This window comes from Varanus komodoensis, unplaced genomic scaffold, assembly GCF_004798865.1.
Source record: "Varanus komodoensis strain SLA01 unplaced genomic scaffold, ASM479886v1 scaffold11, whole genome shotgun sequence".
Classification (NCBI taxonomy): Eukaryota; Metazoa; Chordata; class Lepidosauria; order Squamata; family Varanidae; genus Varanus; species Varanus komodoensis.
This window is the reverse complement of record NW_025335317.1, coordinates 27,626,093-27,638,955: the sequence shown is the minus strand read 5'-3', so window position 1 is coordinate 27,638,955 and position 12,863 is coordinate 27,626,093. Positions and strand designations below refer to the sequence as shown.

The 12,863-nt window shown below is 39.6% G+C and overlaps 1 protein-coding gene across 5 annotated transcripts in view; it reads left to right on the top strand.

Moving 5' to 3' along the window:
- The first annotated feature begins 2,186 nt into the window (after positions 1-2,186).
- Positions 2,187-12,863, top strand: part of BLNK (B cell linker) — a 140,164-nt gene continuing 129,487 nt past the window's right edge. For 4 of the 5 annotated variants that reach the window (XM_044420709.1, XM_044420706.1, XM_044420708.1 and 1 more), the window contains exon 1: positions 3,503-3,621. In XM_044420709.1, coding sequence (XP_044276644.1) covers positions 3,547-3,621 — 75 coding nt within the window. In that variant the 5' untranslated portion in view covers positions 3,503-3,546. Of the gene's footprint in view, positions 2,279-3,502; positions 3,622-12,863 lie in introns of those variants that run through there. The other variant, XM_044420707.1, reaches the window with a different exon arrangement.

Below are 12,863 nucleotides of genomic sequence, written 5' to 3'. Positions count from 1 at the left end.
CAGGCTGTGTAGCACCCACAACTCTATTTATTCCTCAATCCTTCATGGCTGCAGCCTCACAGCATCAGTCCCCTCAGATGTCTGTCTCACCCTGCCTAATGATAGGGCCAGACCCAGGGCAGAGTGTGCCCAGAGAGCCAGTTCACAGGTACATAACCAAGATAGTTCAATTGCTATGTGAGGATTTTGCTATTTCAATTATCAAGGGAAAAAGCACTTGTTTCGGAGCACCCTCATATCAAACACTTACTAGATCCAAAATTTGGTAGGTAAGAGCTTCGTTCTTTTATATCAGGGAGACAAATTAGGTGGAAACAATTCCAAACAGATTTTATTTAACATAGTACACTTGCTACATGAAATTTGCTGGTGCAAATAGCATCAGCTTCACTGAAGATATAACGAGTGCAAGCACATGCTTAGAAGCATCTACTATATCAAACTGATTTTTACAACATGACATCAGTGGCACAACAGCTACATATGCACAGCAAATGCAACAGAATCACACAGCTAGGTTTATCTTCCTCTAAAATAGCCAAGGGCCTATTCCTACACAAATATGTATGTGGAACATTGCTTTAGTAGAATACAGACATAGTTCCAACAGCCTTTTGTGTGTGTGGCATACATCATATGTGTTCATAAACACCCACTTTAACTCTTTATGTACACTTACATTCCCTCTCCCAACCCTGTCCTGTTCTCAGTTGCACATGCCAGGAAGAAGTATACAAAATAAATTTTGTTGTTGTTAGTTGTGAAGTCATGTCCGACCCATCATGACCCCATGGACAACATACCTCCAGGCCTTCCTGTTCTCCATCACCCCCCAGAGTCCACTTAAGCTCACGCCGAGTCCACTTAAGCTCACGGTGGCTAGATGACTCCATCTAGCCACCTAATTCTCTGCCATCCCCTTCTTTTGCCATCTATTGTTCCCAGCATTAGGCTGTTCCCCAGGGAGTCCTTCCTTCTCATTAGGTGGCCAGAGTATTTGAGTTTCATCTTCAGTATCTGGCCTTCTAAAGAGCATTCAGGGTTGCTCTCTAAGACTGACTGGTTTGATCACGTTGCAGTTCAAGGGACTCGCAGGAATCTCCTCCAGCACCACAATTCAAAGGCCCCAATCCTTTGGCGCTCCACCTTTCTTATGGTGCAGCTTTCACAGCCATACATTGCAACTGGGGAAACCATAGCCTTGATTATACAAACTTTTGTCGGCAGGGTGACGTCTCTGCTTTTTAGTATGCTGTCTAGATTTGCCATAGCTTTCCTCCAAAGGAGCAACCATCTTTTAATTTCTTGACTACGTAAGCAAATTTACCTTATCAATTTTTATCACAGAATTGGAAATGGGGGTTTCAGTACTGTGAAATGCTAGACTTAGACATGCATCTTCCAGAGAGAAGTGTAGTAACTGGTTTCCAGGAGAATTTTGTGCACCTCATTCCCTGAACTAGATTATGATGTTAAGGCTTCATCTCATTTCCTTCCCATGAAGCACCATTTGCCTGTCGCTCATTCTTTGAATACCAGGAAGAGTTGGTTTTCAGTAGAAGACTAGCTATAACTCACTGTTTTGGACTCTTAGTACTAGGAAAGTTTTGTAATGGGATAATATGTTCACCTTTATATCATAAGTTGCTCTCTAAATTCTGTGTGTGATCTCAGTGTACTTGTTCTGCTTTTAGAATGATTAATGGAATCCACCTATGTTTGATACAGAAAAATAAGCTCAGTTAGTTGCCATTTGTGTGATGATATTGATTTTAAAGGCAGTTGCATGCATCATATGTTAAATGATAATGCTCATGGGATCAAGTTATTACAATTTAGCAAGTAAGTTAGCAGTATAATTTCCAATTAACTGTTGCTTTAATGGACACAGTGTGACATATTCTAATTACTTCAGTAGTCAATTCGTGTAAACAAGAGTTAGGAATTTGCTTCCTCTAAGTGGAAAAAAAGTTTTAAATGGCTGGTTCTCGGTAAGAGACTAGCAGTGATCACTCTGAATACAGAAACTGCCAAGTAAGAATGAAGGCTGAAGAACAGACTTTTAAGTAATTGCACCCAAGTTTATTCCTTAAAAATCTATTAACACAGAAAAAATAAACAGGAAGCAGGATGTGGAATCAAATATCCCCACGCTCCGGTCCTTATGGAAAATGTTACAATTGTTGTGTCACAATGACTCAGGACTACCATACAGAACGAGCTGGTTATGTTGACAAAATGACTGTTAACTTCATTGTTGCATCCTTCTTTCAAAACGGTAAGACTGTTTGAACATATTTTTAATATGATGTCCTTCTTACTGATTGCTCTTTAAGAAGATTTAGGTGGTTTCTATAATTGTAAAGTATGTAAGACTATGATGGGGTTTGCAACTGGTTAAAAACTAAACTCCATGTCCTCTCTCTTTGTTGCATTTACTTCTGATTGTAGACTCTTAGTAACAACAAGCACTTTAGGGTGTTGTGATCACCAGTGCAATCTTAGTGCCAGCATGTGCAGGTCAAGATAGTCTGTTTCCACACATGCCAAGGCTTTTGGGATAAGAGTTGGCTAGCAACAAGCTAGGAACACAAGATCTAGGAATCCAATCTCCTTCTTGGAAGCCTCGAAATTGGGGGAGGTGCAAGGTGGAACTGGCCTCAAATATAAGGCCAGTTCTGTCCCCTTCTTCTGACCATGATGCTTTTTGGAGGACCCCAATTACGAGTGCCTGTGCCTCTATTGGCAGTTTGCTTCCAAACCCTAATCCTAACCCTATACTACTTTTTAATACCATTGTTCTCAAAGTACTTTCAAAACAAAATGTTTTAAGTTATAATAAATATTAAATAATGTAATAGCATAACATTAACAACAACAAAGCACACACGTACACACAGAGAGAGAGAGCTGTTCCCCAATTGTCTGGTAGGATAAAATGATTTTCACTCATTTCTGAAATGAAGCCAAAGAGAAACATAAAGGGGTTTCTGGTGGCAGAATGTCTCAGAGCTGCACAGCCACAACTAGAGAAGCCCTGAAAGTAGTCTCAGCTCCCCAGATGATGCCACAAGCAGTAGAGAACTTGGCAGATGGAAAACTCTGCATTCTGACACTGAGAAGCCCTGTGAATTCTGAGAACAGATGCTTCTTTTCTCAGCATATTTTGACAATCGCAGTGACTGTCAGCATTTGTTTGCCTTTGGTGCTGGGCATGTATTTGGTCTTTGATCTGAACTCAGTCAGAAGACTGGTTTATTTCTTTTCATGACAACTGGACAAAACTAAGGAATGTTATCTCAGCCTATAAACAGAATGACTTTCAATGAATGGCATTTAAAATTATTACCCTGAAATACTAACTACCAGCTACAAAGAGCACTGCAAAGGGATGTATAACTTTAAGCAATGATGACCACAGGAGGGTGGGGGAGTTGCAAGCAAACTTCCTCTAATGACTTCCAGAATTCAGTCAGTGATGTTTAGTAAAACAAACAGTGGTAGCATTACCAGAAGCTGATCACTTCATCCTTGCTGGGACCCAGCATGGCTGCAAAACTACCATTGCGAGAAGAATGTGAGAACTGGACTGCCCTCCAAGTTGCAGATCTCCTGAGACAGGTACTGCACTGATTTAAGATGCTAGTCAATTAACTATCCAGATTTCAATAGTAAATTGTTATTTAACCTTGCCCACTTCTGGCTAAATTCCAAAAAGTAATATGGGACAGGCCCTTAGATACAATTAGATAGCCAAACTGCTACATGCACATGAAAGACCAATCCCATGAATACTTTATTACTTGACTGATGTGATATTGGATGTTCTCACAGTGTACGTGTTGCCCTCAGAGGGTCCAGGACCTCAGGAAAAAGACCCTGGATATAGAACAGCTCAACCAATGGAGAATTGAATGTTGAGTTCTTTCCTTCCATAACCATGAGCATTTCCAGTCTACTGTATGCCCTAGGATGGACCAGCACAGAGGTCTAAATACCTGGTACCTTTCAGAGATTTTGGACTACAGTTCCCACAATCCATTAACATTGGAAACTAGATAGCTAGCACTTATGGGAGCTGTAAACCTTTGAAATGAAATTTATTCATTCACTTACTATTTCGTTTTTATACTGGACAATAGCCCAAGGCTCTCTAGGCAGTTAACAAAAGTTAGCATTTAAACAAGGAGAACAACATATAAAACAACGGAACAATAAAACCAATAAAACTGCAGTTGCAATTACGCTGGTACAGGATTAGGGGACCAATTTGTTTGGTCAGACAGAGCCTCCCGGGCCATCTAGTCCAACCCCGAGCTCCAGCTGACTCTAGTCATGTAATGCCCAACATGTGGTTGTCCAACAGTTCAATTAGAATAAAAGCAGCTCCAATTACTAAAATCAATTTAACATATCAAAGTCAAGAAAAGACAAACATTGTAATATAAAAACAAGAAATTTAACCTTCACTAAAAGTTTGGCAAAATTAAAAGATTGTAGCAGTTTGTCCAAAGTTTAAAAAAGAGGACCTTTCTTGTGAGGTCGCTCAATAGAAACCTACATTGTTTCACAGTAATACCAAATATGTGAAAAGTAATTTAAACTGAACATTATTTTATTGTCTATAGTTGAACGCTTTTTTAAATATATACAGTGATATATAGATTTTGTAACACTTTTAGAAAAGACCCTTTGTAATCCATGAAACCTAACATAGTTGCAACTAGCTCATGTTCCACTGGCTATTTAATCAGTATAAAGTGAAATTTAGCTTCTGCTTCTGGAGTCTTTGCAGGGTTACGATCAGTTCCACATGTTCTTCCCTCCCCCACCAGGTTTTCCTTTTTCTGCCTTTTTACATGTTCCACGGTACAACCAATTGGAGGTGCTGTGGTATTACAGAATTGCACAAATACACAAGTATTTCATTCCCACATAATGCCAAACTTACTTCAATCTAAAAAAGGCTTCAGAAATTATTGCAAAGGGCTTGAGGATGAGTGTATCATGCAAAGCTCCCACAAAATAACATAAGTGAGAAATCACACAATAAAAAACGTTTCCAGTAACTCAGGATACCGTTCACAATATTCAATATATTTGTCTCAAATGCACATTTACATTTTTTCCTTGATGCTCCATCTCTTTACATAATTTTCTGCTACATATCCTTTTCATTAATGCTAAATTTCCATTGTTCACCTTGCTAAGAATTTAATGACTAACATTTTTCATTTTAATATTATATCACTTTATAGAATATACCTGCTATGAACTGAATTACATTTCACTTTTGATGCATCTTTGCAACAGCTATCTGCATTTCTTTTGCAACGTGTCCCTTATTCAGAAAATGCTGGAAGCACTATTTCTTGATTGACATGGAACGAAGATGATACTTTAGGGAGGAAGGACAGATCAGTGTGGAGGACAGCCTTTTCTTTATGAAAGATCAAACATGGAGGGTCTATCAGTACTATGCAAAGTTTGCTCAATGTGGACGACTCTGTCTTGGGACAGAGTTTTAAAAGGTGAAGCAGAGATCTTATGATGCTCACCATTAGTGGGGCTGAATCGATCTATAATCAAGCAATGTCAGTTTTGCATACGTTCCAATTGGTCTGTAATGAAAACTAAATAACTGCACAATTCATTTATGTTCATATGCAGTTTCCCATAATATATTTTTATGCAACTTCTACTAATATTTCTGAACACCACATATTTAGAATTCCTGGCTCCTAATCTCTCTCTCTAATCCACTCTCTTGCTGAGGAATCCTTCTGTTACCTGGATCTTTTCAGGGGGGGAAAAAAAAGCAGAAGGAGGGCACTCTCCAAATGGGCTCTAGGGCTCTAGTCATAGATGCCCTGTCCCTAGAACTTCCTAGGAAGCAGCCAGGAGCCTAGGATGCTCTGGGGACACTCTAGGAACAAGGCTGCCATTGCATGAACCTTACATCCCATTTCTAGAGTGTTTTCTTTTTCTTGTTTTCCTGGAAGATCTTCCAGATGCAGTTTGTGGGAGAGTCACATGCTACCTGTGAAATTTCCACTATAGAAGGAATAGGAAATATCACAGTGTGTAATACAAATTCCAGGGACAGGAAGAAATGAAGTGACTAGCATTTTACAGTGTCCAGTGTGGTACAACCTTTGACACATTTATGGCTAAAGTGGAAAATCAAGGTTACGTGCTCAGACACTCATACAAATTAGGCAGAAAAGATGGTGCATAGCTCATTTTTAATGGCTTACAGAGATACAGTCATGGACAAAGCAGCGTAGGGACATTGTAAAATCCATTCCGTCTATCCTTTGTGGATTGTCAGACACCTTTTGGTCTGCTGTCCACTCATTGACAGAATCAAATTTTGCATAGAGTAGTACAAATTTACACTTGTATAAATCCACAAACACCCAAAAAGATGCAAATCCTCCAAAGTGTGTATTTTCATGCTTTAGCCTATGGGAAAGATGCACATTTTTGGTAGCTTTTTCTTTTTTCTTTTCATATTCATTTAAGACTAAATTTGCATCAAATTATGTGAAACTTAAAAGGTCTATAAATCAGTAGAATTTGTATGACTTGAAAAAAGCCATTTTGTTGAGAAATCAATGTGCCAAATTCTTAGAAATTCAAACCAATGGGACTCCATTTTGGATTTCTGTAATATTCTTCCATGGGCATAGTCCCCCTCTGAATCTAAATGCCCAGGGGAAAATCTTGCTATATGGATCATGGATTCTTGCATCAGTGTCCTATCTGCATGTGCTAATCATTTTAAAGAACACTTGATCAAAAGTTGTACATAGATTGAAACCTTTATTCCACATCCAAACTGGGCTGTAAGCTCCTTACAAGAAAATGTTCAGAATACAATTAGCATAATAAGGTGTCTAAATAAAGTGCTAAAATAGAGAAGTAAACTACATATTCCTGTAAAAATGAACTGAGCAATTCTGTGCATTTTAGAGACATTATAGAAACCTGTCATTATAAGATAATATGGGAAATTGTATATCCTATTTCTGTCATTTTCTCTCATTGCCTTGCAGTATACAATATAAGAATTCTTTCAAGCCTATTCAGTCTCATCATTTTTTCTGTGTTTTAGACTAAAAGGTGTAAATCCTGATCAAAAACACACTGAAATAAATTTTGCATCCATCCCTAGCTCAAACCAAAGATCACTAATGGGCCACTACTTCCTCACTCTTTACACATTGACTAGGGTGTCTTCTTCCTCTTATTTTCTCTGCATTTCATTTCTGTTCTCTGCAATTAGCTTCTGAAGTTAGTAATCTGGCAGTTTCATGCTTTTCATTGCAATAATTCTAAGACAGTTAGCAATGCTACCTATCTGTGTAAATGGTTATGGGGTGGCAGGTGGGGGGCAGGGTGGAAGAAATCAAGCACCCTTTTGTGCAGTTGTGCACACACCAATACATTTTTCAAAAAGCATCTTCAAAACTGACATTTATTTTACCAAACTTTGCACAAGCAGTCCTGTGCTCATTCCCTATATGTCCTTTCCCCTGCCTTTTAAATTCATTATATGTATCACCAAAGAAAAAAAATAGCTAACATTATAATACTAATACATCTGTCACTGATCTTGCTCTTCTCTAATATTCTGAACATCTGCATCATCATTTCCATTACTGCTCACTTCCTTTTTAAGGTTAGACATGCAAAACATGTCATACTAAGAAAGGAGGGAAAAATGCTGCACTTACAGAAATATTAGTATGAGGAAGTACCCTGAAGGAAATTCAAAATCTCCCTGCACCCTTTTGAAGAGTAGGACTGTGGAGAATTTTCTGCTACCAAATCCAGTGCATTGTATCCTTCCCTAATACCAGATAGCTAGATTATGTCAACCAGTCTACAAGATGGGTCACACATGTGGCAGAGGCAACAGACATTGTTAGTGCACCTGGATGGAACTGGAGAGCTTCTTATTGTCCAGCATTGGCCTTCTGTTTGTTTTTTTTAATAGGTTTTATTTGAAATTATAATCCTAAAAAAAAAACAAAAAGAAAACTACAAACAACATCCATCATCAAAAACATCGAGCCCGCTGGGTCAGCTCCCACACCCTTCTTTTTCCATTTATGATAACTTAAAAACATATTCAAATCTAAGCCAAGTCCCATTTCTCTAGCCAATAATAAAAAGAGTCCCAAGTTTGATAGAAATCAGTATCGTCTTTCTCCTTCAGTGATAAAGTCAATCTATCCATTTCTGCACAGTCCAGAATCTTTTTTAGAATCAGTTCATTGGTGGGTAGTTCCTCACTTTTTCAGTGTTGAGCAGAGCTTCTATTTTTATCATGCTGTACTGCTCTGTAGTTCTTGGTTCTGGTCAGAATCTCTCTGAGGACTAGAAAGGCTGGTATCTACAGCAGTGTGCATTACATTGTCTCTGTCTCATTCTTTAGACCTGTTTGATGGCCCATATGTCAGAAACATTGGCCACTGCCAGGCAAGGCCATTACCCTATGTTTCAGCCCAATGTCCTGGTTCACTTATGGCCTGACAGGGGTAGGGTAAAATGAAGTGGGACAAGATGGGAAATATCAGACTCTTGTTTATCTACACCACAGCCTATTATCCTTAGAATCTTAAGGGTGAAGGAAGACTTACACTAATGTTGAATTACAAGCAATATATATTACCTCCAAAAGAAAAAACCCCCCACCCACCCACACACAGTACTAACAACAGAAGCTCAGATACTATGCATGTCACCCGTTGGAAAGGTAGCTTGAAATCCATGGTTAACATGCAGAGACAAGCAAGCTCTTAGAGAGTAGAAAGCTTCCTGCAAGAAGCGGAAGTACTGAACTAGTGTGGAAAACAAAAAGGAGCACAAGCTTGCACAAGGGAGATGAAAGCAGACCATAAGAGAAGCAAAGAAATGTTTTGAGGAACATGTTGGTAACAACATCAAGGCCAGCAATTAAGAATAATTAAAATATATCGGAAAAGAGGAACCAGCTAGAGAGACAGTTGGACAATTGGATGACAGTGAAATTAATGGAGTCATAAAGGAGGACAAGGAGATTGCTGAGAAGCTGAATGAATTCTTTGCATCTGTCTTCTGAAAAGAGGGAGCAGAACAGATAGCTGTTTCTGAACTTACATATTCTGGAAGAATTAAGGTAGATAAATAATGAAAAAAGATGAAATTCTCAACCTTATTAACAAAAAGTTGATACAAGTTGATAAATCACTGGGCCCAGATGTTATCTATCCTACAGTTCTTAAAGAGTTCAAATATGAAGTCACTGACCTTCTTACCAAAAAAAAAAAAAAAAATGTCCCTAAGATCAGTTTCCATACCAGAGGATTTGGGAATGACCCATATAATACCAGGGATCAAGGGAAGATCTAAGGAATTACAAGTTAATTAGCTTAATTCTGTTCTGGGCAAACTGGTTGAAAGCATTACTGAAGCTTGTAGATGGACAAATCATACTAAAAAAGAATCAACATTCCTTCCACAAAATTAAGCCCTTTATCACTAACCTAGAGATCTCTGAAAATTTCAATATACAGGCAGACAGTGCAATCCAGTCAATATCGGACTTTCAGAGAGCTTTTGACAAAGTCCCTCACCAAAACTTCCTGAGGAAATTTAGTACTCATGGTATGGGGGTGGGGGTGTCCTCCTATGGTTCAGTAACTACTTAAAGAACAAAAAGCAAAGAGTGGGAATATGTTGAAAAGTTCTCCAAATAAAGACATGTATACAACAGTAGGGTCCCACAGGTATTAGGGCCAATGTTTTTCAATCTATTCATAAATGATGCAGAATTAGGAGTTAGCAATGAAGTGGCTTAAAACTTAAAAACCAAAAGAGCTTGTGAGGAGTTCCAACAAGTTCTCTCCAAGTTTGGAGAAAAGACATCAAAATTACAAAGTTCAATGAAAGCAAGTGTAAAGTAATGCACATTGGAGCAAAAAATTCTAGTTTCAAATATAGGCTGATTGGATCTGAGATGGCAACAACTGATCAAGAAAGGAATCTTGGGCTAGTGGTGATGGCTAGATAAAATGTCAACCCAATGTGCAGCTGCAGTAAAAAAGATGAACTCCATTCTAGATATAATTAGCAGAGAAAGTGAAAATATAACTGCCAAGATTGCATTTCTTCTATATAAATTTTTGGTATGATCCCACTTATAATATTGTGTATCATTCTGGTCATTGCACCTGAAAAAGTGCATAACTGGGTTGGAGAAAATGATGAAGAGTATAACTAAAATGATCAAAGGGGCTTAAGCAATCCTCCCATGATAAAAAATTACAACAACTGGGATTGTTTAGCTCAGAAAAAAGGAAATAAAGGGAGACATGATAGAGGATTTTAAAATTAAGCAGAGTGTAGAGAAAGTGGAGAGTGAGACATTTTTCTCTTTCCCATAATACTAGAACTTGGGGTCCTCCCATGCAGGTGATTGGAGAGAGATTCAGGAAGTGCTTCTTTACACAGTGCATAGTTAAATTCACTGCCACAGGAAGTGAACTTAACTGCCACAGGAAGTAGTGACTGCCACCAATTTGAAAAGAGGTACTGGATGAATTAATGGAGGAAAAGGGAAAGGAAAGGAAAAGTGGCAACCATCAGGAATAGCCACCCTTCATCTTCTGGCTGATGGATCAAAACAAAGCACAATTCCTTTAAATTTTGCAGTCTTCAGATTTTGTTGTTAGTCACGAAGTCATGTCTGACCCATCACAGCCCCATGGACAACATTCCTCCAGGCCTTCCTGTCCTTCACCATCCCCCAGAGTCCACTTAAGCTCACACCAACTGCTTCAGTGACTCCATCTAGCCACCACATCCTCTGCTGCCCCCTTCTTCTTCTGCCATCTATTGTTCCCAGCATTAGGCTCTTCTCCAGAGAGTCCTTCCTCCTCATTAGGTGGCCAAAATATTTGAGTTTCATCTTCAGTATCTGGTCTTCTAAAGAGCAGTCAGGATTGATCTCCTCTAGGACTGACCAGTTTGATCACCTTGAAGTCCAAAGGACTCACAGGAGTCTCCTCCAGCACCACAATTCAAAGGCCTCAATCCTTTGGCGCTCAGCCTTCCTTATGGTCCAGCTTTCACAGTCAGACATTGCAACTGGGAAAACCATAGCCTTGACTATACACATTTTTGTTGGCAGGGTGATTCTCTGCTTTTTAGTATGCTGTCTAGAATTGCCATAGCTTTTCTCCCCAGGAGCAAGCGTCTTTTAATTTCTTGGCTGCAGTCCCCAACTGCAGTGATCTTGGAGCCCAGGAAAATAAAATCTGTCACTGCCTCCATTTCTTCCCCATCTATTTGCCAGGAAGTGAGAGGACCAGATGCCATGATCTTAGTTTTCTTAATGTTGAGTTTCAAGCCAACTTTTGCACTCTCCTCCTTCACCCGCATCAAGAGGCTCTTTAGTTCCTCTTCACTTTCTGCCATGAGAGTGGTATCATCTGCATATCTGAGGTTGTTGATATTTCTCCCAGCAATCTTAATTCCAACTGGTGATTCATCTAGCCCCGTCTTTCTGATGATGTGCTCTGCATATAAGTTAAATAGGCAGGGCGACAGTATACAGCCTTGCTGAACTCCTTTCTAAATTTTGAACCTATCAGTAGTTCCATGCCCAGTTCTCACTGTTGCTTCTTGACCCGCATATAGATTTCTCAAGAGAGAAATAAGATGGTCTGGTACTCCCATCTCTTTAAGAACTTGCCACAATTTGTTGTGATCCACACAATCAAGGGATTTAGCATAGTCAATGAAGCAGAAGTAGATGTTTTTCTGGAACTCCCTAGCTTTCTCCATGATCCAGCATATGTTGGCAATTTGATCTCTAGTTCCTCTCCCTCTTCGAAACCTTGCCTGTACTTCTGGTAGTTCTTGGTCCACATACTGCTGGAGCCTAGCTTGCAGGATTTTGAGCATAACTTTGCTAGCATGTGAAATGAGCGCAATGGTATGGTAGTTTGAACATTCCTTGGCATTGCCCTTCTTTGGGATCAAAATGTAAACTGACCTTTTCCATTCCTGTGGTCACTGTTGAGTTTTCCAAGTATGCTGGCATATTGAGTGTACTGCATCGTCTTTTAAGATTTTGAATAGCTCATCTGGAATACTGTGTCATGTCTAACGACTCGGAAGAGTCGTTAGCACACAAAACAGAGCCAGGAGCCCCCAGCGAGGATTAGGCTTTAGAGCAGGAAGATTTCTGCTCGGTGCCCATGGCACAAACACCTCCCCCCGCCCGGCCACCTGTCTCTGAAGTTTTTGGACAAGTTCCTGGGAATGCTGCCGAACAGTCTGTTGCCATGGAGAATGCCCAGCTGAGGAAGAGACTTCGATGCTTGGACCAATTAGATGAGAAGCAAAGTGAAAGAAGGTGGGAGAAAAGAAAGAAGCTCCCAGAGAGAGGGACAGACACACAGGGTTAGGTCAACATAGTAAATCTCAGAGAGGTCAGAAAAGAGGGGGCAATTGTATTGCTTAGAACTATCAACAGCAGCTCCTGTATTATCTGTCGCCAGTGTATCATGTAGTTGTTTAGAATAAAAGGACTCCAAACTTTTATTGCCTGCCTCTGTGTGAGTAATTGGCACAAGTGCTACGGCCTTATGACATACTGTCACCTCCACTAGCTTTGTTGTTGCTCAGACTTCCTAAGGCCCATTTGACTTCACATTCCAGGATGTCTGGCTCGAGGTCGGTGACCACCCCATTGTGGTTATCAGGGATGTTAAGCTCTTTCTTGTATAGTTCTTCTGTGTAATCTTGCCACCTCTTCTTGATCTCTTCTGCCTCTGTTAGGTCCCTGCCATTTTGGTCCTTTATCATGC